This window comes from Lepidochelys kempii, chromosome 15 (genome assembly GCF_965140265.1).
Source record: "Lepidochelys kempii isolate rLepKem1 chromosome 15, rLepKem1.hap2, whole genome shotgun sequence".
Taxonomy (NCBI): Eukaryota; Metazoa; Chordata; order Testudines; family Cheloniidae; genus Lepidochelys; species Lepidochelys kempii.
This window is the reverse complement of record NC_133270.1, coordinates 26,358,091-26,383,383: the sequence shown is the minus strand read 5'-3', so window position 1 is coordinate 26,383,383 and position 25,293 is coordinate 26,358,091. Positions and strand designations below refer to the sequence as shown.

At 41.7% G+C, this 25,293-nt stretch overlaps 2 protein-coding genes across 7 annotated transcripts in view; one reads left to right on the top strand and one right to left on the bottom strand.

Moving 5' to 3' along the window:
* The window catches only part of TMEM120B (transmembrane protein 120B), a 41,269-nt gene extending 33,809 nt beyond the window's left edge, over window positions 1-7,460 (bottom strand). For 2 of the 5 annotated variants that reach the window (XM_073313489.1, XM_073313490.1), the window contains exon 1: window positions 7,230-7,456. In XM_073313489.1, coding sequence (XP_073169590.1) covers window positions 7,230-7,298 — 69 coding nt within the window. In that variant the 5' untranslated portion in view covers window positions 7,299-7,456. Of the gene's footprint in view, window positions 1-7,229 lie in introns of all 5 variants that reach the window. The other 3 variants (XM_073313488.1, XM_073313491.1, XM_073313487.1) reach the window with 3 other exon arrangements.
* MORN3 (MORN repeat containing 3) overlaps window positions 1-25,293 on the top strand; it is a 67,657-nt gene that overhangs the window by 8,696 nt on the left and 33,668 nt on the right. Inside the window, exon 1 of one of the 2 annotated variants that reach the window (XM_073313496.1) lies at window positions 8,002-8,102. The exons of the other annotated variant lie outside the window; for it this stretch is intronic. The gene's annotated coding sequence lies outside the window, so the exon portion shown is untranslated. Of the gene's footprint in view, window positions 1-8,001; window positions 8,103-25,293 lie in introns of those variants that run through there. 2 annotated transcript variants of the gene reach the window in all.

Sequence of the window (25,293 nt, the reverse complement as noted above, 5' to 3'; positions counted from 1 at the left end):
GTAAGACAACTGTTTTCAAACACAGCTTGAAGACATGACATGACACACTCCAGACAAGCAAAACTAATTTCATGGTATAGACACCAAATCCTTATCCAAACTAGGTCAGAAGCCCTTTAAAAAAAAAAAAAAAAAACACACCACAGTTCCAGCCAGACACCATTTTCATCTATACACAGCATGATCACAAGCCAAATAGTAACTGTGCTATGAACTAGCTGAGGGAAGTTTGTCTATAAAGATTTCTGTAAGCGGGATTCTAAGAGTGTAACCAACACAAATGCCTGTTCACACTGGACATAGCGGTCTAACACTACAAAAGGGTAACCACTCATTTCTGAACAGAGTCATTATTACATACACATTTCTGTAGTGCCAGTCAGTATAGCTGTTGTAGCTGGCAGAGTTCAGATTCCAACATCAAGGGTGTTCCCCTTACATTCATAATTAACCCCACCCTCTTTTTTTTTTTACTCCCACAAAAGTCAATTTAACACATTAGGCAGTGCCTTAATATACCCACTGTTATGGCAAATACGTTGCTCAAGATTTTCAAAGAACCTTCTCTGCCTACAATTAGGCTTCAAGTTCATATTTAGGCACCAAAATAAGTTGCCTGATTTTCAGAAATGCTGAGCACCCAGCAGTGCCAATTGACTTCAAAGGGCACTTCTGGAAGCTCAAGCTTTCTGAAAATCAGGGCACTTATTTTGGTGCCTAAATCCAACTTTATGCTGCCAATTTAAAATCTTGGTCATTGCTTTATAAGATTTTGGACTAGGGGAAAAACAACAACAACAAGATGGTGAGGAAGAGGAAGGGGTTAAATGTATAAATAAGATGGTGATCAATTGTTCCCCATGTCCACACAGGGTAGGATAAAAGTAATTGGTTTGGTTTGCAACAAAGGAGAATTAGGTTAGACATTGGGGAGGGACTTTCTAACTATAAAGCATAGTTAAGCATGGCACAGGTTATGGTTTTAAGAACAAAATTAGACAAACAACATCTGCCAGGGATATCCTAGGTATACTTAATCCTGCATCACACGGGGAGATGGACTAGATGACCTCTTAAAGTCCATTCCAGAACTACATTTCTCTGATTCTATATTTGCATTGCAGGTCTATCCACTAAGCACATCTCAAGTAAAGATCAGAGGGAGTTCAATTACACATTTGTCAGTTTTGTTAACATCATTCAGCAGTACTTAATGTGCTAAAAACATACAGAAAAAACACATATTTGCTTCTCTTCTCATAAGGGTTTAAACACATGTTCACTATATATACACACAATTAGAATGCAACACAAATTGAACTGTATGCACTGGATTTCAGTTTCAAAAATGCCTGTAAGCAGTGGCAGCAAAGCCATAATCAAAATAACTATCTCCAGGACTGGACATGGCCCCTCAAATTAATTTTTAAGAATCAGTTATTTAATGGAAGGCAGTTTAAATATTAACTAATTCTGCTTCTTTTGAGCTTGTGCAATCAGTTCTTTTGACTGTTTACACTATCTGGTTAAAAAATAAAAAGTTAATTTCCAAAGGGAGTTAAAATATTCTTAAATACATTACACTCTGGCTCTGCTTTAATTTTCCTGAAAAGAAAGACTTTAATTAAAAACACAGATTTAAAAGATTGCGAGTTCCACAGCTGCAGGAAAGCAGACAATTGTTGTAAAATCCACATCAACGTCCATAAGAAAAAAAAATTTTACAGCGAAGTTATTTACTCATTAAGAAATATCTGGGGAAAGTTTACAAAGGGTGCCTTTTTGCAGTTCAGTGTGTGCATGACTCCTATTATGTTAGCTAGCATAATCCAAAGGTCAAATACATCCCTGGAGGTTTAACTTCAGTGCACAACTTTCTATGTGGAAAACTCTGTGCTGATCATTTAAGAACTTGAACTTATCAACTTCACACAGGTGCCTTTCTCCTAAGAAGCTATGCAGGGTTGTAAATACTACAACAACTTTCCTTGAGTTCATAAACTCTGCAGTGTCATGGCCTCAATGATTACTCATTTATACAAATGAAAGTCATGTTTCCCAACATATTTGGGAAATCAAAGTTGCAGTCTGAGTGTAACTTGTGACCATACTATGATAGCATATTTAAATGTGCGGGTTTGTTTGTTTTTTAAATAGGTGCCCTGAGGTCTGTTCTACTGCGCACACCACACCTTTGGTTAAGTAGGCTTGTGCATGGCACATGTACACAGATACACATTCACCTACCTTCCTCACAGGGCTGTTGCAAGGCTTATTTAGATGATGTATACGAAGACCTGCAATATGGGGATATATCTAGTAGACAGAGATAAATTGTGTGCACAAATGCACGTGTACACACACACTTGATTATTTAGTCACTATGGGGAAAATCCTTACCCACATCCACATTTTCCATAGATACATGAGGCCCAACTACTAGGCAGCAGAACTGATGTGGCTCTGTCACGCAGGGCTGGAAGGAAGGAGGCAGGTTGCCAGGAGGGTCAGCAGTTCCTGTGCACCAGAACTGTGCTCCTCAAGGTTCCAGTGTGGGGGGTGTGGCTTGGGATCCAAAACTATATAGATCCATTGGCTGCTCCCTTTCAATCAATCAAGTCAAAAACACTTGACAAACATTTAGTCTTACAACATCCCTCCTACATGTACAGATTGGGAAACCAAGGCATGGTAACTAGTAATTTAGGGTGCCCAGCTTCAAATAGCTTAAAGATGCCTCATTTCTAGAGAGCAGATGATCAGCACTTGGGGGCGGACGGGGGGACAGGGGGAGAAGAGCCCCTTTAAGATGTCTGCAGTTAAGTACCCAAAAATCACTACTCACTTTTGAAAATTAACCTGCAAATTACTTGCTCAAGGTCACCTATCAAGTCAATGACAAAGGAATAAACAGAATCCAAGAGTCTTATTAATTATTTGTATTACCATTACACCAAGGGGTCCTAATCATGGCCCAGGACCATGGACCAGCCATTGTACAAACAGAACAAAAAGTCAGTCCCTTCCCCAGAGAGCTTACAATCTGAGTATAAGACAAGAGACAACAGATGATACATTACAGACAGGGAACTCCTCCCAAGAAGGAGGGACAGACAGCACAAAGGTGCTTGTTTGAAAATGTAACTAGGTGAATGATGGAAGCTGGCATTGCGGACAAGTCAGAGGCAGGAGTCGGCCTCTAAACAGCAAATGAGAGATGACAAGTAGGGTTGGGGATGTCCATGAAGGGCCTTGAAGGTAAAGACGAAGTAGCTTGTTTGATGCGACAGAGAATGGGGAGCCAGTGGAGGGACGCAAAGAGAGGGACAAAAGGGACAAAGAACAGGCTACAAAAGTTATCTTTCCAGCAGCATTCTGAAAGAGTGAAGCAAGACAGCATTTGTGAAGGCCAGAGAAAAGAGAGTGTTTCAGCAATACAGACACAAGATGATAAGAGCCTATATAAGAGTGTGGATGGATTGGAAAGCCCATGTCTTAGAAATGTTATGCATAGGGCCCTACCAAATTCACGGTCCATTTTGGTCAATTTCACGGTCATAGGATAAATTTCATGATTTCAGATATTTAAATCTGAAATTTCATGGTGTAGTAACTGTAGGGGTCCTGACCCAAAAGATGGTTATGGGGGAGTTCCAAGGTTATTGTAGGAGGTCACAGTATTGCCACCGTTACTTCTGTGCTGCTGCCTTCAGAGGTGGGTGGCCAGAGCGTGGCGGTTGCTGGCTAAGGGCCCAGCTCTGAAGGCAACAAGACAGAAGTAAGGATGGCAATATCATACCATGCCATACTTACTTCTCCGCAGTTGCTGGCGGCAGCTGTGCCAGCAGAGCTGGGTGTCCGGCCAGCAGCCACTGCTCTCCTGCCACACAGCTCTGAAGGCAATGCAGAAGTAAGGGTGGCAATACTGTGACTCCCAATCCCCTTACAATAACCTTGCAACTCCCCCACCTGATCTTGGTCATCACCCTTAGAATTAGGAGTGTTGTGGGGGGAAAAGAACAGATTCTTCTTCTGCAGTAAAAGGAAGGCATCCCCCAGGGAGCGGGTGACCAAGACCCCCCTGTTTAACAGAAAAGAAGACACTTCTTTTTGACACCTTTGAGAACAAGATCGACCTCTGGCCATCCCCATATCTGGAATACATCTGGTAGGACCTAAATGTCCAGCTCCCATTCCTAGTCATAGGAGAAGGGTCTACTGAGGGCATCAGCTGTGTGTTCTGGATGCAAGGAAGGTAGGCAGCTGAAATCTGGATATGGTTAATTATGCACCACTTCCAGAGCTTTATCACACAAGGAGGGGGATCTTGCTTCTCCCTGCTTGTTGATATAAAACATGTAGGACATGTTGTCCATCATGACCCTGATTGCTTTGCCCCTGATGAAGAGCAGGAAATTGAGGCACGCATTCCTGACTCTCCTAAGCTCCACCAGATTGATGTGGAGACTAGTTTCATGGACTGCCTATCTGCCCTGAAAAGTGCGGGTGCCAAGATGGGCTCCTCACTCTAACAGGCATGCGTCCACCATTAGAGTCACTGATGGGATTGGGCAGAAGAAAGGGATGCCCACACAGACATGGAGCTGCTGATTCCACCAGTTTAGGGAGTTCTTTACTTGCAAGGGGACCAGCACCTGCCTATCCAATGCATCCCTGGTCAGAGAATAGGCAGTCCTCAACCAATTTTTGAACAAGCAGAGGTCACAAAGGTGCACACTGCCATATGGCTAAGGAGTTGAAGTCAGTTCTTTACTGATGTCGGAGGGCTTCCCCAGTTTGTCCCTACCAGACCTGACAGAGACACAAATTTGTCTAAAGGGAGTGTTCTCTAGCTGTCACTGAGTCCAAGTATGCCTCTATAAACCATATTCCTAACAACTCTAAACTAACTAGAATAGAATAATTATTTATTCAGCGCTGTGAATTGCCAGAAATGTGATTTGCAATAAATGTGATTTGCCGAATTTGGTGGAGCACTGGGGCTCACACACTTACTCTTGCAAGTAGTACCACAGGGACTTTAATCATCTCAGAAGTTTAGGGTGACAGCTAAATAACTTTTCATTAAAAAAAAAAAACACCACCACTCAATGCTCCTCCTCACCACATACAAATACAGTGCCTTTACATATATCCACCCCATGCTTCCTCATGCCAGACACTAAGGCTATGTAGTGGCATGTGGGCGAACTGCCCACAGTTCCTTCTCTACATTATTGTATAGTGTTGCTGGATCTGGTAAATAATGAGCCTAGTTTTCACCATGTATGTAGCTGCATTTTTTAAGATATTGACATACAGAGATCCACAGCATACGTGGGCACCATTCGTAATCCATCTTGCATACAAAAGGTACTACAGAAACTACATAGTCCACACAACTTTCCTAAAGTTACGCATTGCCCACCTAGGACATTTTACAGCAGTAACATATGAACGCATGTAAATTACATATCACATCTGCCTGCCCAGGCTTGCTATTTAACTGTCATTTAATGCAGGCAACAATGCACTAAGACTCCTTCCTCACCTCCTTCCCTTCACATATATTCACATACAACCCTGCATTAAAGTTTCATCATTGTAATAAATGTTAAGAGCCATGTTTAGTAATGGAGTTACTCCAGCATTACCGCCAAGACTAGCCACTTCTGTGCTGAAGTACTACAGGATCCCCACACTTACATCTGCATGAAATGCTTTCTCAGCTTTTCTCCACACAGAATACAGCTACAGTAAGCAGCAGAAACAGCCTTTCTGCAATTTAAGAAATAACATTAGAACCATAGAATAACTGGTAAGAATGGGCTAAGGTGAATGCTTCCTGTGTAGCTTGAAAGCTTGTCTCTCTCACCAGCAGAAGTTGGTCCAATAAGAGATATTATCTCATCCACCCTACCTCCTAATAAATCTTCAATGCCAAGACTCAAACTACAATAGATTCCCTAAACAGCAACAGAAACCACAAGCTGCTAGAATCTGATCTTCTGGAAACCAAAATGCACTAATAGGAGTGAATCAGATTAAATTCAAGCTTAATATAACAAAATGTAAACCAGCATCTGGAAGAGTAATCATCAAGTGAACACCTTTTCATATGGCTTATAACGTAAATTCCCCTTCCCCAGCAAATATAGGTATAAAGTATTGCGGTTGAGATTTACAGGAGAACTAATACAGGGGATGCCAAAAGAGCTTTAATTTGGCTGTTGTATTCAAAAAACACAGTTCTATGCATAGTATTTTTTTTATTCATAATAAAATAAATTATTCTCTCTCCTAACACTGCAATAATCACCCCATAAATAAAGTTAAATAATACACTCTCCAATTGGAACAGATATCATGAGAAACTGAAAGGCTGACTAATGGACTCTAAAAAAGTTTAAGGATATTACCTACCACTGAAGCGTTTGTAGGCTTTTTTTAAATATTGCTGTTCAGCTAATTATTTCATCCCAAGCAGAATGAAAATATGCCAAAAAGAATAAATCCAAGAGCTTGTCAGAAACTGTTCAATTAAAAAAAAATCAGAATTATCTTTTTGTACAGAAAGTAGTTTTCTCTAGAAAAAATAAATATCCTTATGCAAGTAGTTTCTCTCCTCACTGACAAGCATTGCATCCATGATCCAATGTGACGTTCTACAGCCTTACTTTCTCCAGAAAGTTATTAGCCACAGTGAGCGAAAGGAGGGCTATAGCTAGCGGATACACAACATTAATCCTTCCATGCATGGCAAATCCCAAGGCTTTCCCTCCTCAGTTACCAATCACAGGCTTCCTCTAATGCATGCCTAGGTTCATCGGATACTAGAGATAATCAGAACTGCCAGGTCTCATTCCAGCTGCAGAGCGTGTCCCTCATAGGGGAAGGCCAAGGGAAGATCATTAATTTTTATACATTTTTTTAAAAAAGGACACCTCCACCCCAATACACACCACTTCTGTCGGTGGTGAAGAGTTTGGGTTTTTTAACAGAGGTTTTTCAAATCTCCTCCTCTCTATCAGCATGACCCAGCTTGAGAGAGTCCTGCATCAGAAGCCCATTGGCTGTGATGGGGCCCGGTCCCAACCCTCTCTTAAAGCATAGCTCAGGGACACAAAGGGGTGTGGACGCATACACACAACAAAGCAAAAGCTTTCCCCCCGCATCCCAAAACAAAGCACTGGCTGGCCTCTCTGCAAAACCCTGCCGCTTCCCATCACCTGGAGCTGCTGAAATTCCTCTTCCAGCTCTCGCCACTCTCGCTGATACCTCTCCGGCTGCAGTAACATGGTGCAAGGGCAGTCAGCCCCAGCCGCCCTCAGCCTCCCCGGGAGACTCCAGAGAGCGAGAGCGATTTTCTAGCGGCTACAGCAGCGCCAGCTTCCAGCTGGTCTTAGGGCCACGTGCACGCCCTGTCCTGACGTCATCATGCGAACCCTGGGGTTGGGAGTGCTTACTGAGCACGCGCGCGCCCAGGCTCTGCTTCCCACCGGCCCCCTGGCCTACGGTAGGGGAACGGGTGCGTAGCGCTGCTGCCGCCTTGCGTGGGTCTCTCTGCTGTAGCCGCAAAAAGAAAAGGAGTACTTGTGGCACCTTAGAGACTAACCAATTTATTTGAGCATGAGCTTTCGTGAGCTACAGCTCACTTCATCTGATGAAGTGAGCTGTAGCTCACGAAAGCTCATGCTCAAATAAATTGGTTAGTCTCTAAGGTGCCACAAGTACTCCTTTTCTTTTTGCGAATACAGACTAACACGGCTGTTCCTCTGAAATCTGCTGTAGCCGTGACTGTACTCTTTTGGTTGCCCTGCCCATGCACTCCGCACACAACCCGCAGGCCCGCATCTCCGCTCATGCAGGAGCCCTGCCGCTTTTCTGCTCAGAGCAGCCCCCGCTTCCAACCTCGGCTAAACCTGCAGCCTGTCGTTGCCACCCCAGCCAAGGTCAACTGAGATCTTCCCAAGGACACTGTGCACTTGGAGATTTATTGTTTCTTTTCCAGCAATAGATAAAAAAAAGTGCAATTATTGCATATGATAATTCAGTTTTATCTTCTGGAGCATAGGTGTGCATTGGCACTTCAGGGATACAAGGTAAGAGATAGGGCTGATCAAAGGGAGTCTCATTTTCACAGAGTTGTGGAAGCACCAGACTGAAAAATCATACTAGGTCATTCAGCCTGTTCCCCTGCCAGTGTGCGATTATTCCTTTCAGCACACAATATAGTATTTTAATCATTCTATAATTAAATGTACCAAACGGTAGGAACTGCATCCCTTGAGAGACTGTACATATTAACAGAGGTGACCATATTTTGCTTAGATTATTCTGTTAATGCACAGATACAGTGGTGATAGGAACAATTTAAATTCCTAATGTTGTATAGGGCCCAAATAGCTAGCCAATATTTGGACCCTTGCTGCGTTGTTTCTGTTAAGAAAAATTGATTATACGAGTCAGGTGTTTCTTTCAGAAATCCAAGCCTGCTTTCTCACTAAGTACTCTGCCCAAAAAAAGCTCCCATGGCTCCCTCCCAGGGCCACAGTCACACTGCTTCTCTCCTGTTTCCTTTCTTTCTCCCTGCTTTCTCATTCCTTTCACACATATAGACAGCCATGTCAGTCCTGAAAAGTATGTACAATATTCCTTGTTGTCTTCAAGGAATAATGAGAATCAATGATCCAGTCACTAACTGTTAAATTATAATTAATTATTGCAAACATTTATAAGATACCCATCACTGTAATATCTAGGCTCACTTTACCTGTCTTAGATTAAAAGCAAAATGATCTCCTAGCATAGGAAGCAAATTCCCCATGGCTCCCACAGCTCCTCGTCTTAAAGGACAGAGATGAGGAGAACATTGACAATAGGCAGAATGCTTGGGGCACTAGAGCTGGGAGTTAGCAGGACGTCTGTACAAAGTGATGAGTCTTACAACACTTTTTGAATGTGACCAGGCTTGGGTAAATAAGGCAGGAGAGCTTCTAGCAGAAATTAATTCTCACGGAGATGGCCTACTACCAAGAATATCCTCCCCCAGCTCCCTGAAGCCTCATCTTTGTGACAGCATAGGCATTCTGGACAAACATATGTGGCATGATTGGTCCTAGCCCATTAAGTCATTGTAGATGGTGACCAGAACCTAGAATCTCACTTCAAAGTTGACTAGCAGCCAGTGCAAGGTGAGAACCTCTGGTCTTTAATGCTCCCTAGTCCACCTTGTTCAGAAGGCAGGCACCTACATCTTGCACAAGTTGAGGCTTCTGAGTTGCCTACTTGATTAGTCTCAGGTAGAAGGCATTGCTGCCTTCTAGTACTAGAAGGGACACAGGCCTGGATAACTGTGATGAGCTCTGCATCAAAAGGAACAGTCACAATCTTTTGGTCAGCTAAAAGAAGGTGTTTCTCAGCACTGTTGCTATCTGAGAATCCAGGAGCAGAGATGAGTCTATAAGACCCTGATATTCCAAAGCCCTTTGAGAATGGGTGGTCAGACTTTAAAATGCTTTCTCCTATCAATCACCATCACTTCCATCTTATCCACATTGAGTCAAAAGGTTTTCCAGGTCCCTATCTCAGCCAGATATTAAGAGGATATGAAACAGTTCTGTCTGGGCTGTAGGAAACTAGGCAGACTTGAACCATCAATGTATTGATGGGCATTGTAACCCATACTACCTCACAGTCTTTCCCCAGTAGTTTCACTTTAATGTTGACCAATAAGAATGACATGACTGAGAGCTCTAAAAAAGGCAGAGAAGTCTCCCATCACCACCATCTGGGATATCTCTGACAGGAACAAGCAGAACCACTTTGAAGTGATTCCCTCTGCCCTTGCTAGGTACTTGCAGTTCTGTCCATTGTCCCAAGCAGATCACCAACCAGTGAGACGCAGCCAGGACCAGGTCTGAAATGGCTGGTGTCCCTCTCATAAAAGGGCATTATTAATCTCCAACAATAATGGACCCAGACATTCTCCACTTGTTTGCACATCTCTCCAAGAGAATCTAAGCATCCAAATAGGGCAATGGCTGAAACTCAGGAAGGATGGTGCATTTCCTTCCCTCCTGCCGTGACACTTCTATGGCTCCTGAGAGGTCATCTGAACTATCATTCTCTGCAAAGTAGATTGACTGTTCCTCATAGTGAGAAACAGTCAATTCTAAAACTGACTGGGGGCTATCAAGGCTGGTCAGTCATTTTACCACTTGTAAGCTGATGGGACTCTGTTGGATGAGAAGATAAAATTCTTAGTCTCGAAACATAGCCATTGCATATAAATATGCTGTAGATACATGTTTAAATTAGATTATCAGATCTATCAAGGGTCATCTGCTAGTGATACTTCAGACTGTTCCCCTCTTATTTAATCTGTCATTAGTCAAACCCATAATGATGCTGTGGAAAGGAAAGGGCATCTGGGCATTATGTCTATGGAAAGAATATTGTTGCAGTTCCCTCCAGGCCATCTATTTGCTTTCAGATAAGTAGGATAGTTTTAACTCCCTGAGAGTTTTTAATCAAACAACACCCTACATTCTCTGAGAGCAGAACATCCAAACACTGGATACAGACACATCAGCGGGCAAACAGATAACAGTGAAGGGAAGAGGAATTTGGCCAAGGATACCAAGGCAAACCCAAGGCAAACCTTATGAATAGTGCCATGGGATCTTTTATGTGGTTCAAAAAACCTACAGTTTATACAGAGTGCTACTCTAGTATACTATTTTTGACAAATCATATGATTTTAGAAAAAAATTATAAGGTTTGACAATCACATTTTAGATCACAACCACACATTAATATTTACTTGTGTACATGTTAAAAATATTCTGATTCACCATAAGGATGGAATACTCCCTACTGGCAAAAGTAGAGCACAGGATCAGGTCCAAGAGGTGAATATAGCTGGACCACTTGGTAACAGTGACCATAATATAATTAAATTTAACATCCCTGTGGTGGTGGGGAAAACACCACAGCGGCCTAACACTGTAACATTTAATTTCAGAAACGGGAACTACACAAATGGGGAGGTTAGTTAAACAGAAATTAAAAGGTACAGCACAAAAAGTAAAATCCCTGCAAACTGCATGGAAACATTTTAAAAACATTATAATAGAGGCTCAACTTAAATGTATACCCCTAATTAAAAAACATTTAAAAGAGCCACCATGGCTAAACAACAAAGTAAAAGAAGCAGTGAGAGGCAAAAAGGCATCCTTTAAAAAGTGGAAGTTAAATCCTAGTAAGGAAAATAGAAAGGAGCATAAACTCTGGCAAATGAAGTGTAAAAATATAATTAGGATGGCCAAAAAAGAATTTGAAGAACAGCTAGCCAAAGACTCAAGAAGTAATAGCAAAAAAAATTTTAAGTACATCAGAAGCAGGAAGCCTGCCAAACAACCAGTGGGGCCACTGAACAATCGAGATGCTAAAGGCGCACTCAAGGATGATAAGGCCATTGCAGAGAAACTAAATGAATTATTTGCATCAGTCTTCACGGTTGAGGATGTGACGGAGAATCCCAAACCTGAGCCATTCTTTTTAGGTGACAAATCTTAGGAACTGTCCCAGATTGAGGTGTCATTAGAGGAGGTTTTGGAACAAATTGATAAACTAAACAGTAATGAGTCACCAGGACCAGATGGTATTCACCCAAGAGTTCAGAAGGAACTCAGATGTGAAATTGCAGGACTACTAACTGTAATCTGTAACCTGTCATTTAAATCAGCTTCTGTATCAAATGACTGGAGGATAGCTAATGTGACACCAATTTTTAAAAAGGGCTCCAGAGGTGACCCCGGCAATTACAGGCCGGTAAACCTGACTTCAGTATCGGGCAAACTGGTTGAAGCTTTAGTAAAGATCAAAATTGTCAGACACATAGATGAACATAATTTGTTGGGGAACAGTCAACATGATTTTTATAAAGGGAAATCATGCCTCACCAATCTAGTAGAATTCTTTGAGGGGGTCAACAAACATGTGGACAAGGGAGATCCAGTGGATATAGGGTATTTAGATTTTCAGAAAGCCTTTGACAAGGTCCCTCACCAAAGGCTCTTAAGCAAAGTAAGCAGTCATGGGATAAGAGGGAAGGTTCTCTCATGGATTGGTAACTGGTTAAAAGGTAGGAAACAACGGGTAGGAATAAATGGTCAGTTTTCAGAATGGAGAGCAGTGAATAGTGGTGTCCCCCAGGGGTCTGTACTGGGCCCTGTCCTATTTAACACATTCATAAATGATCTAGAAAAAGGGGTAAACAGTGAGGTGGCAAAATTTGCAGATGATACAGAACTACTAAAGATAGTTAAGTCCCAGGCAGACTATAAAGAGCTACAAAAGGATCTCTCAAAACTGGGTGACTGGGAAACAAAATGGCAGATGAAATTCAATGATGATAAATGCAAAGTAATGCACACTGAAAAATATAATCCCAGTTACATATAAAATGATGGGGTCTGAATTAGCTGTTACCACTCAAGAAAGAGATCTTGGAGTCATTGTGGATAGTTTTCTGAATACATCCACTCAATGTGCAGCAGCAGTCTAAAACACGAACAGAATGTTGCGAATCATTAAAAAAGGGATAGATAATATGATAGAAAATATCATATTGCCTCTCTATAAATCCATGATATGCCCACATCTTGAATACTGCATGCAGATGTGATCGCCCCATCTCAAAAAAGAAATATTGGAATTGGAAAAGGTTCAGAAAAGGGCAACAAAAATGATTAGGGGTATGGAACAGCTGCTGTATGAGAGATTAATAAGACTGGTTTCAGAGTGGGACTTTTCATCTTGGAAAAGAGACGACTAAGGCGTGATATGATAGAGGTCTATAAAATCATGACTGGTGTGGAGAAAGTAAATAAGGAAGTGTTATTTACTCCTTCTCATAACACAAGAACTAGGGGTCACCAAATTAAATTAATAGGCAGCAGGTTAAAACAAAAGGAAATATTTTTTCAGACAATGCACAGTCAACCTGTGGAACTCCTTGCCAGAGGACTATAGGTCAAGGTCAAGACAATAACAGGGTTCAAAAAAGAACTAGATAAATTCATAGACGATAGGTCCATCAATGGCTATTAGCCAGGATGGGCAGAGATGGTGTCCCTAGCCTCTGTTTGCCAGAAGCTGGGAATGGGCAATGGGATAGATCACTTGATGATTGCCTGTTCTGCTCATTCCCTTTGGGGCACCTAGCATTGGCCTCTGTTGGAAGACAGGATACTGGGCTAGATGTACCTTTGATCTGACCCAGTATGGCTGTTCTTATGTTCAAAATATTTTTCTTCCTTGTCTGACAATAATCCCTCCACCTCAGCTTATTTATCCTTCAAAGAAGCCCTGTTCTCACAAGCTTAAAACCATACTGTTCCAGATAATAGAAAAACAAACAATCTAACAGACTAGTGAGGTCCCTTGATGTGGCATGTTAGAGGTCAGATGGCTGTCTTGAACGGATCCATTGCGGGGGAGCATGTATTACCAATGTGTTCCTTCCCTGCAGCATATCTGCAGTGACAAAGCCATAATGCAACTACTTGTGCCCCCAGAGCCAGTGATGATGCATTCTCCAAAGTGTGTGTCCATGGTGTCTCGATGAGTTGGGTACATGGGGTTGGTTGGGTGTACACAACCTCCTCTGCACTAGCTAGTGTCTGTAGTACAGTGTCTGGAGGCTAGTGTCTGGTGCTGAGTCCATCATCTACTTCCAGAACGCTTATATTCCACTCCCATTACTCCAGCCACCAAACCTAGAGTGCCAAAATTGCTCACATATAGAATCATAGAATCATAGAATATCAGGGTTGGAAGGGACCCCAGAAGGTCATCTAGTCCAACCCCCTGCTCAAAGCAGGACCAATTCCCAGTTAAATAATCCCAGCCAGGGCTTTGTCAAGCCTGACCTTAAAAACCTCTAAGGAAGGAGATTCTACCACCTCCCTAGGTAACGCATTCCAGTGTTTCACTACCCTCTTAGTGAAAAAGTTTTTCCTAATATCCAATCTAAACCTCCCCCACTGCAACTTGAGACCATTACTCCTCGTTCTGTCATCTGCTACCATTGAGAACAGTCTAGAGCCATCCTCTTTGGAACCCCCTTTCAGGTAGTTGAAAGCAGCTATCAAATCCCCCCTCATTCTTCTCTTCTGCAGGCTAAACAATCCCAGCTCCCTCAGCCTCTCCTCATAACTCATGTGTTCCAGTCCCCTAATCATTTTTGTTGCCCTTCGCTGGACTCTCTCCAATTTATCCACATCCTTCTTGAAGTGTGGGGCCCAAAACTGGACACAGTACTCCAGATGAGGCCTCACCAATGTCGAATAGAGGGGAACGATCACGTCCCTCGATCTGCTCGCTATGCCCCTACTTATACATCCCAAAATGCCATTGGCCTTCTTGGCAACAAGGGCACACTGCTGACTCATATCCAGCTTCTCGTCCACTGTCACCCCTAGGTCCTTTTCCGCAGAACTGCTGCCTAGCCATTCGGTCCCTAATCTGTAGCTGTGCATTGGGTTCTTCCGTCCTAAGTGCAGGACCCTGCACTTATCCTTATTGAACCTCATCAGATTCCTTTTGGCCCAATCTTCCAATTGGTCTAGGTCCTTCTGTATCCTATCCCTCCCCTCCAGCGTATCTACCACTCCTCCCAGTTTAGTATCATCCGCAAATTTGCTGAGAGTGCAATCCACACCATCCTCCAGATCATTTATGAAGATATTGAATAAAACCGGCCCCAGGACCGACCCTTGGGGCACTCCACTTGATACCGGCTGCCAACTAGACATGGAGCCATTGATCACTACCCGTTGAGCCCGACAATCTAGCCAGCTTTCTACCCACCTTATAGTGCATTCATCCAGCCCATACTTCCTTAACTTGGTGACAAGAATACTATGGGAGACCGTGTCAAAAGCTTTGCTAAAGTCAAGAAACAATACATCCACTGCTTTCCCTTCATCCACAGAACCAGTAATCTCATCATAAAAGGCGATTAGATTAGTCAGGCATGACCTTCCCTTGGTGAATCCATGCTGGCTGTTCCTGATCACTTTCCTCTCATGCAAGTGCTTCAGGATTGATTCTTTGAGGACCTGCTCCATGATTTTTCCAGGGACTGAGGTGAGGCTGACTGGCCTGTAGTTCCCAGGATCTTCCTTCTTCCCTTTTTTAAAGATTGGCACTACATTAGCCTTTTTCCAGTCATCCGGGACTTCCCCGGTTCGCCACGAGTTTTCAAAGATAATGGCCAGTGGCTCTGCAATCACAGCCGCCAATTCCTTCAGCACTCTCGGATGCAACTCGTCCGGCCCCATGGACTTGTGCACGTCCAGCTTTTCTAAATAGTCCCTAACCGCCTCTATCTCCACAGAGGGCTGGCCATCTCTTCCGCATTTTGTGATGCCCAGCGCAGCAGTCTGAGAGCTGACCTTGTTAGTGAAAACAGAGGCAAAAAAAGCATTGAGTACATTAGCTTTTTCCACATCCTCTGTCACTAGGTTGCCTCCCTCATTCAGTAAGGGGCCCACACATTCCTTGGCTTTCTTCTTGTTGCCAACATACCTGAAGAAACCCTTCTTGTTACTCTTGACATCTCTGGCTAGCTGCAGCTCCAGGTGCGATTTGGCCCTCCTGATAACATTCCTACATGCCCGAGCAATATTTTTATACTCTTCCCTGGTCATATGTCCAACCTTCCACTTCTTGTAAGCTTCTTTTTTATGTTTAAGATCCGCTAGGATTTCACCATTAAGCCAAGCTGGTCGCCTGCCATATTTACTATTCTTTCGACTCATCGGGATGGTTTGTCCCTGTAACCTCAACAGGGATTCCTTGAAATACAGCCAGCTCTCCTGGACTCCTTTCCCCTTCAAGTTAGTCCCCCAGGGGATCCTGGCCATCCGTTCCCTGAGGGAGTCGAAGTCTGCTTTCCTGAAGTCCAGGGTCCTTATCCTGCTGCTTACCTTTCTTCCCTGCGTCAGGATCCTGAACTCAACCAACTCATGGTCACTGCCTCCCAGATTCCCATCCACTTTTGCTTCCCCCACTAATTCTACCCGGTTTGTGAGCAGCAGGTCAAGAAAAGCGCCCCCCCTAGTTGGCTCCTCTAGCACTTGCGCCAGGAAATTGTCCCCTACGCTTTCCAAAAACTTCCTGGATTGTCTATGCACCGCTGTATTGCTCTCCCAGCAGATATCAGGAAAATTAAAGTCACCCATGAGAATCAGGGCATGCGATCTAGTAGCTTCCGTGAGCTGCCGGAAGAAAGCCTCATCCACCTCATCCCCCTGGTCCGGTGGTCTATAGCAGACTCCCACCACTACATCACTCTTGTTGCACACACTTCTAAACTTAATCCAGAGACACTCAGGTTTTTCTGCAGTTTCGTACCGGAGCTCTGAGCAGTCATACTGCTCCCTTACATACAGTGCTACTCCCCCACCTTTTCTGCCCTGCCTGTCCTTCCTGAACAGTTTATAACCATCCATGACAGTACTCCAGTCATGTGAGTTATCCCACCAAGTCTCTGTTATTCCGATCACGTCATAGTTCCTTGACATCACCAGGACCCTTATATCCCCTTTATTTCTCCACCCCACTGCTCTATTCATGGTAGGAGATATAATTTAGCCTCTTGTGTGTTTTGCACACTATACTCCTTAGCAAATGTTTCAATCAATCATGGTTTGAGAGGTATGCAACATTTTGTAAAATGTAAAAATTTAGTCAGTGTATTTTGGGATTAGCTGGTTTCATACATATTTCCTTATTTTCTGGCATGTGGAATTGTTTGTATATTGTCCAGTATCAGCAACTGTTTCTTATCTCTGTGGCTTTTGATAAGTTTGATACTGCATGTTCTCATCTATATACGTTTATTATGCCTTTTGCTATGGAAAACACAATGGTATTGTCTTTTAACCTGTAAAAAGAGCACTCAAATAAGTTGTTGGGGGATAAGTAGTTAGGCCATAGTACTTCTCACTGCTGCTGGTTGAAAAAAAAGTGGGGAGGGGGAGTTTTGGAACTTTTCAAAGGACATACCATTGTTTTGGAGGACACACAATTGCTTTTGCAGAGTAAAAGTTTAGGAAAATAAACTCTTTTTCTGCCATTATTTTCAGTTAATTAAAGATCCAATCAGTTTATGTCACATTGGTAGGCACAATGTGATCAGTGAGAACCCTTGTTTTGTTTGCTTGCTCTCCCCTGCATCCTTGTGAGTTCAGTCATAAGGCTGTTCTCTGCTCTGAAAACCAGTAACCCAACCTTTCCTCAATACAGACATTCCTGTCCCAACAACATTGTCTTCCCAACCAGCTGGTCAAGCACAGCCACTTGGTCATAGGGACGTTCAAATTCCCTGACAATTTTCATTCCATCTAAAACCTTCTCAAAGCTATCCACACAGGGCCTTTCCAAACCAAAGTCAGTGGATCTATACACCTCAGAAAGACTCTGGCAGTTAGGAACTGAAACAAGTCTCCCAAACAAACTGTTGCTTTCTCCATACAGTGATTCACCCTGAGTTAATTCAATCAAATCACTTCCACATCCATCAGTTGCAGTGAACTGCTTGCAAAACCTACCCTGAAGATTTTTCTCTTCAGGAATCTTTCTAAGCAACAACCCATTTTTCACAGAAATTCTGCCCTTACCCTTTTCACCTAGGTCTTGCTCTAAAGGAATATTTTCCTGAGCAACAACACTCTTCCTGGGTTTCCCTTAAATCCAGAATCACCTCTGTGCCATCAGGAGGATTTTCACAAAACCCCCTTTCAGGTAAACTGCTAGTCTTCATAGTCACAAGATTAGAAGCATTCTCTTCCTTGTTGCAAGTTTCCACACTGTCAGTGGGTAACATAGTCAAATCACCTTCATGCTTTCCTTGTGTCCTTTCGATGATATCAACGTGATCAGACAAAGTTGTCATATCTTTCCCCAGCAACATACTAGCAACAGGCAAAATAGAAGCACCAGAATCGCTTGGTCTCTGGGAGCTATTTATGATATTAACTGGATGCAACCTAGTTACAATGTCATCATCCCTAGCAGACACAAATTTAGGACCACTTCCTTCCTGGGCTTTAGTTGTATCCAGAATCAACTCTGGGTCATCTGATAAATTTTCAACCATCATAGGCAGACAGGCTTCTTCTGTCTGCTTTACAGACAGAAAAGAGCTGGAGAAACATTCCCCTTTAACAGACAGGCTTAAGATATCCTTTCCTTTGTCCCAGCACACATGGCTGTTCACGGACAATTGCTTGGAGATTGGAGTAGCTCCCTTCATAGGCAAGTCATTACCCCTAACAGACACAGAAACATTTCCTTCACTGTCACAATTCTCCACACTGGTAATAGTTAAGGTGTAGGGATACTCATGTTCCACTAACCTTGCCTTCCCAAACTGCTGATTAGACAAAGCCATCAGCTCAGAAGGCTGCTTATGCTCATCTAAACTCTCTTTGCCTTTCCCTCCCTTAACAGATAAACTGCTGTTTTCCACAAATAGTGTCATATTACACAGAGCTATTTTAAGCACATCACTTTTACCTGGGTCACACTTAACTTTTCCAAGCTTTACTAGCCAACAATGTATCACTCACCAAGAATGTACCCCTTCCTTCCTCTGTTAGGGCTTTAACCTGATCACCAATTTTAATTTGCTCTAGAGAAACATCTTCCTGAGCCTCATCTAATGCCAGATTCACTTCTGAGATACCAGACAGACACTCAGAAATTTCTTCCACATATGCACTGCCTCTTTGCACAGATAAACAGCCATCTTCCTTAGACAAACATCCATAGGCAAATCCTTGCCCCTAGTAGACACAGGTTCAGGATTATTTCTTTCCCATGACTGGTTTATGTCATCAACTTGACTGAACAAAGCTTTAATATCATCCCCAGTCAAAAGATCCTTAGGCAATAACTTTCTAACACCAGCTATAACTTCATGTTTAACACCATTCCATTCAAAATGGATTCTGGTTAAGGGCACACTTACAGTAAACTCATAGAGGATTACAATAGTCACACTCTTATTTGCTAAATAATCTTCCTCTTTAACAAGATCTGCTTTAACAAGTGTGATGTTAGAAGCTGTAATTTGCCCTAAACAGCTTTTACCGTTGACTTTTACGTTCTCTGCACAAGTTATGGGGTTACTTCACCCGAGCTCACTGTAAAAGCGTTTACATAAAAGATGGCAGTGTTGAGGTAAATTTGGTTACACACAGACAACTGCTTAGAGTCAAACACATACCAACATTGTTACAAACTGGATAGATTCTATCCCCATCTTTGCTGTTGAAAGGAGTTGGTTTTTCAGGATGATACAATTCCTGTTGTTCCTTTATTCTCTTGAGTAGGACTTTAAGTCTGTCCACTTTTGCCTTAGCTTCTAGTTCCTGCAATCGAATATATGCCATTTTTCGTTTGTGTTCAAAACACAGACGTTCTCTTTCAGCAACTTCTCCTTCCAAATCAGCTATTTTTTGCTTTTGTTCAAGTTCTAGGTGCTGGTTTCTCACTGCAAGCATTTTTGCTGGGTCTGCTTCCTTATCACTGGCAATTAATAGATTTTTCAGTTTCTGCTCTGGGGCCTTTTGCATAAAATACAACCCTCTCTGTAAGCACATTTCTACCAGGTTTTTCTGTCAGGATCTCGATCACGGGTCACTCACCGTAACTGATTTTTAACCCTTAAACTCCCCAATATCAACATTAAATTTTGACAAGCATGTGGTTCTGATCCAAAAACCCAATTAACCTGTGGTAATGTGCATCCAAGCACAACTACACCACTGTGACCGGGTCCTAGTGAAGAGCCAGCTATGGTCACTCAATTAGGGTGAACTGCAAAAAATGGGGCAGCCAAACCCCAAAAAGCTGGTGGATATTCCCATAGTTAGGTTTACCAAGCCAGCATAAAACAGCTTCTTTATTACCTTACTGGTTACTCAGAAGTCCAAACAACACAGTTCCCTTAAAGTGATCCAGCCTCAGGCCTCCATTCAGGTACCCATGTCAAATATGATGAAAATTTCTGTAAATCTTATTTCATCACATTAAAAGGGGTTCTACCAATCCCAAAGGATCGGACACATTACCTCCCAGGTTAATGAATGCTTCAGATCTTACCCAAATACACGCTACAGCCAATTCTTATTAACTAAACTAAAATGTATTAAAAAACTAAAGAGAGAATATTGTTAAAAGATCAATATACATACGGACATGAGTTCAATTTGTTGAGGTTCAGATTCACAGCAGAGATGGTGAGCTTTGCAGTTGCAAAGAGTTCCTTTAGAATTCAGTTCATAGGTCATAGTCCACTGTCCAAATCTCATATTCAGGGCATACCGGCATAACTGGGACCTCAGCCTTGCGATTCAAACTTCCCCTGATGAAGTCTAAGCAGATCTGAGATGACAGAATCAGGACCCAAGTATCTTTTATACAATTTCATGTCCTCTTTGACAAGTTGGGATTTCCTCACAGAACAAAAGGTAATTAGGATGACTTTGAAGGAGGTCCATCACCAGTACTTAGCTATACGAATTAACATAAGGCCATATGCTTTTTCCTCCACCATTCACAGTACATTTCAAAGAGAGATGAACACTGAGATATCCCATGTTTACAATTCATTTAAATGCTAGGATCTTCTTTTGACTTCTGAATTATCAGAATGCAGCAAGGACAGGGATTGTTTATTACATTGTTGACCCTACTCATACATATGTAAATACACAAAAACACAAACATTATCTCCCCACATGTCTTCTGTGGGTTATTTATTTTTCAGGATGTTTAACCCTTTCTAGCCATGTGTCACAGGTGGTTATTATACAACTGTGAACAAGAACTTTTAAAAACTAGCTGTTGTTCACTTAACTGTGTGTGCCATTCACTTAACTGCGTGCGCAAACAGAGCAGAAGCAGGCTCTTAGTATCATTCTTGGGTTTCTGCCCTGTGTCATATTTTTGGAGCTCTGTTAAATATTTGTCAGGCTGCTAGCCAGTCTTTTACTAGATCAGGTCCTTAAGGAAAAAACACACACAAAAGCAGGATATTATGCTCTTTCCTCAACTAAGGAAGATGCAGAGAATATAATATTATTTGGGGAGCCACCAGATGGCGCTATTATGTATGCTTTTTACATTTTCTGTTACTTCTTTAACATGTGAGCAGAAAAGTTAACTCTTGAAGAAAGACTGAATTGTTGTTATTGTGAGACAGGGGTGGGAGGAGGTATTGTTTCATGATTTCTGTGTGTATATAAAGTCTGCTGCAGTTTCCACGGTAAACATCTGATGAAGTGAGCTGTAGCTCACGAAAGCTCATGCTCAAATAAATTGGTTAGTCTCTAAGGTGCCACAAGTCCTCCTTTAGTATTTAGTGGGGAGCTCTTAAAAAGAACAAAAAAGTTTACTCTTGGTCAGAAGCTCTTGTCTGGAAGTAATTCTTATGTGTAGAAATGTTACCTACAATGATACCCACAAAAAGATTTTAAAACATATTTACACTAAAAATTGCCAATCATTAATGTATTGATTCAAAAGACTTGTATGCTCTTAAAGAGATTCATATAAAAGAATTTCACTAAACATGTATGGTTATGTGTGTGATCTGGTTACCTGTGCAGCTATTTTAAATGTATTTAATCTTGTTCACACTACAGAAGACTTCAAAAGTATGTGTAATCTCATTGTATCTACTGGAAGATTATGGGAGTTTGGATAATCTCATTATTTTAACCACATCTGTGCATATAAAACAAAACAATATGGCAGATTAAACTACCAGTAATTTTTATGGTAACAGAGAACTACAGAGTTACTAATTATGTACTTTCTTACTTTATTTTAGCAGAGGGGTTGCAGTTTTATTCCCAAACTAAGAAGATTGTATATCTTTATGATTATTTGTTCGTGCAGATTTTAACAGAACCATAACTTTGGGGCCAACATAATCTGATGAAAGCAAAATGGCCTTGCATGACCTTAACTGTACATTTCTGAGCATTCTACATTTTAAAATTATTATTTTATGTTTTTGAGAAAACAACAACATATTCCTTGGGGAATATTTTCATAAGTAATGTTAAATATTTATAATCTCTAGTTCACACTAATTGAATTTTTAAACTGGGAATCTCCTTAGTATTTTAAATAGATTTTTCAAAAGTACCTGTGATACTTTGATGTGCAATGTAGGCTTCTAAAAGGGGTGTGTATTGGTCTGAACATTTGTGCACTTATAAATGTGTAGTTGAAAATAACAGTATGAATCAGAACTTTTCAGTGCATGATATTCAAGAAGGGGGAGGAGATGGAAAAGAGTTAGAAGGGTAGTTGGGACGTGACGCATCTCTCCCTTAAAACTTCTTGCTCCAAACAAAAAGGAGTGGGGTGGTTTCTCAAAGAATAGCTAGTTTCTAAATCTCAGACAGTTATTGTACATTATATTTTCTGTCCTGATTAATATGTACCTTAAGATAACAGTGCTTCTAGATTAAAAGTTCCTGGTGATGAAAATGTACCTCAGAATAAAATTGTTTGCAGCTTAAACTGCTTTCTCCCTCACTAAAATATACTTCAGAAAACTGTTTTTCTTTTTTGTTTTTCTTGTTTTCCTTAGCTGACCTGCAGACCTACATATACCTGATCAAAAATATCAAAGCATTGTGGCTCCACTGCTAACTACCTGACTAAAATTTACCTCAGAATCAAAGTGTTTGTGGGTTAAATTTCCATCACCCAGCAAACATTTATCTGAGGGAAAATGTCCTCCTTCTCAACCTACTGACTAAGCTTTACTTCAGAATCAATTAGTTATGGGTTTCAGCTCTCCTCTCTAACTGAACTTTACCTCAGAATAAAAATATTTTTTGGCTAAACTACTCCCTCATTAACATTTACCACCTGAGAAAAAAACATGTTTGTAGGTTAAACTGCCACCTGAATTAACCTTTACCTGAGATAAAGTGTTTTGTCATTTAAATTCTTCCCCTGCCTTGACACAATTTACCTCATAATAAAAGTTGTTTGGGCTTTCTTGGGGTTTACTTGACAATTACTGATGTCAAAACAGGACTTGGCTTAAGTGCCCCTTCTCCTCCATTTTTACTTTTAATTTTTGGTAAACTCAGCAAAATGTACCAGTACAGTACAGTTCTGCTCCATGTGCCAGGATAAGACTTGGGAGTTTAGAGATTCCTGTGTGAACGTATCTCACCCAATACAGGCATGATTAATAAAGTTCATAGGAACTTCTTTGCTCTCAGGACTCAGTCAAGTGGCTGAAGCACAGAAGCCATGCTTGTCATGCAGCAAAGAGCTTACACAGAGCCTTTCTGCAGCTTCTTTGAAAGCTTCTCTCTCTCTCCAACGGAAGTTGGTCCAATAAAAGATATTACCTTAGCCACATTGTCTCTCTCATAGTCGATGTGTCTCTCTTAGGCCTGTATCAGGTACTCTTCAAAGATTAGACAAGCTGAAATTTCAAGAGCAATTCAGTGGCAATGAAGAGATGGGAGAGGGGATAGCTCAGTGGTTTGAACATTGGCCTGTTAAATCCAGGGTTGTGAGCTCAATCCTTGAGGGGGCCATTTAGGGATATGGGGCAAAAATCTATGGGGATTGGGCAGGGGGTTGGACTAGATGATCTTCTGAGGTGTCTCTTCCAACCCTGATATTTGGGGGAAGGGATAGCTCAGTGGTTTGAGCATTGGCCTGCTAAACCCAGGGTTGTGAGTTCAATCCTGAAGGGGGCCATTTAGGGATCGGGGGGCAAAAATTGGGGATTGGTCCTGCTTTGAGCAGGGGTTGGACTACATGACCTCCTGAGGTCCCTTCCAACCCTGATATTCTATGAAGAAATTTTCAGGAGAAAAATAACCCTCTCATTGTACTGAACATTAGTTGTATTAGGATTTGGCAGTGATTGAAATGAGATTATGATTCCAATAGACCACCACAGATATCTATTAATAGGAGGATACATTATGGTAGTAGTGGAGAGAGAGGGAAGGGCCCAAAACCCTCTGCAAGGAAGGAATCAAGGAGTAGTCCACTCCACTTTATAGCAGAGAACTGCTGCGGAGACTGAAATAAGAGAATGTCCATTGTGGGTTTCTAAAAGGGGCATGTATGGGTCTGAACATTTATGTAGTACTGATGAGGTGTTGATAGAATAAATGTGAGTTAGAACATCTTAATCCACTGCATTTGTTTGGGGGAGGAGGGAAGAGAGGCAGGAGAGAGGACAATAGTTTGGATTGGCAGTTGGGGTTTGACCGTGGTTTTGGATCAATTATTGCTCTGCATATCTCCATTAAAGATTCTTCTCAAAGAGCAGCCAGTTTCTAAAAGCCAAACAGGTGTTTGTGCATTACATTTTCTGATCTGATTAACATTTACCTCAGGATAACAGTGTTTCTACTTTAAAACTCCCTGGTGATAGAAATGTACCTCAGAATAAAATTGTTTGTGGTTTAAATAATTGTCTCCCTCACTAAAATATACTTCAAAACACTATTTGTGTTGTTTTGTGGAGTTCTTTGCTTAACTGATCTGCTGACTGACACTGATGTGTGAAATCAAAACATTGTGGTTCTCTTGCTAACTACCTGACTAAAATTTACCTCAGAACCAAAGTGTTCATGGCTTAGACTCCCAACTCCCACCAAAAATTTACCTGAGGGAAAAAAGTCCCCCACTTCAAACTACTGACTGAATTTTACCTCAGAATAAATTATTATGGGTTTGCACTCCCCTCTCTGATGGAAGTATACCTTGTAATAAAAATATTGCTTGGATAAACTTCCCATTTGTTAAGTATCAGAGGGGTAGCCATGTTAGTCTGGATCTGTAAAAGCGGCAAAGAGTCCTGTGGCACCTTACAGACTAATAGACGTATTGGAGCATAAGCTTTCGTGGGTGAATACCCACTTCGTCAGATGCATGTAGTGGAAATTTCCAGAGGCAGGTATAAATATGCGACTCTTTGCCGCTTTCCCATTTGTTAACATTTACAAGGGAATAGGTATTTTGTATCTAAATGCTTCACTGTCCTGACTGTAATCTCCATTACAATAACCATTGTTTAAATTAAATTTTTTTTTAATCTTGGGATCAAAGTTTTGTGGGTTTTCACAACCTTTAAAAAATACAGAAATAACTCATCTATTTAAAGAAAAAGTATAATTCTGGCTGCCAGAGTCAGACAACATAACTGTTCAGCATTTT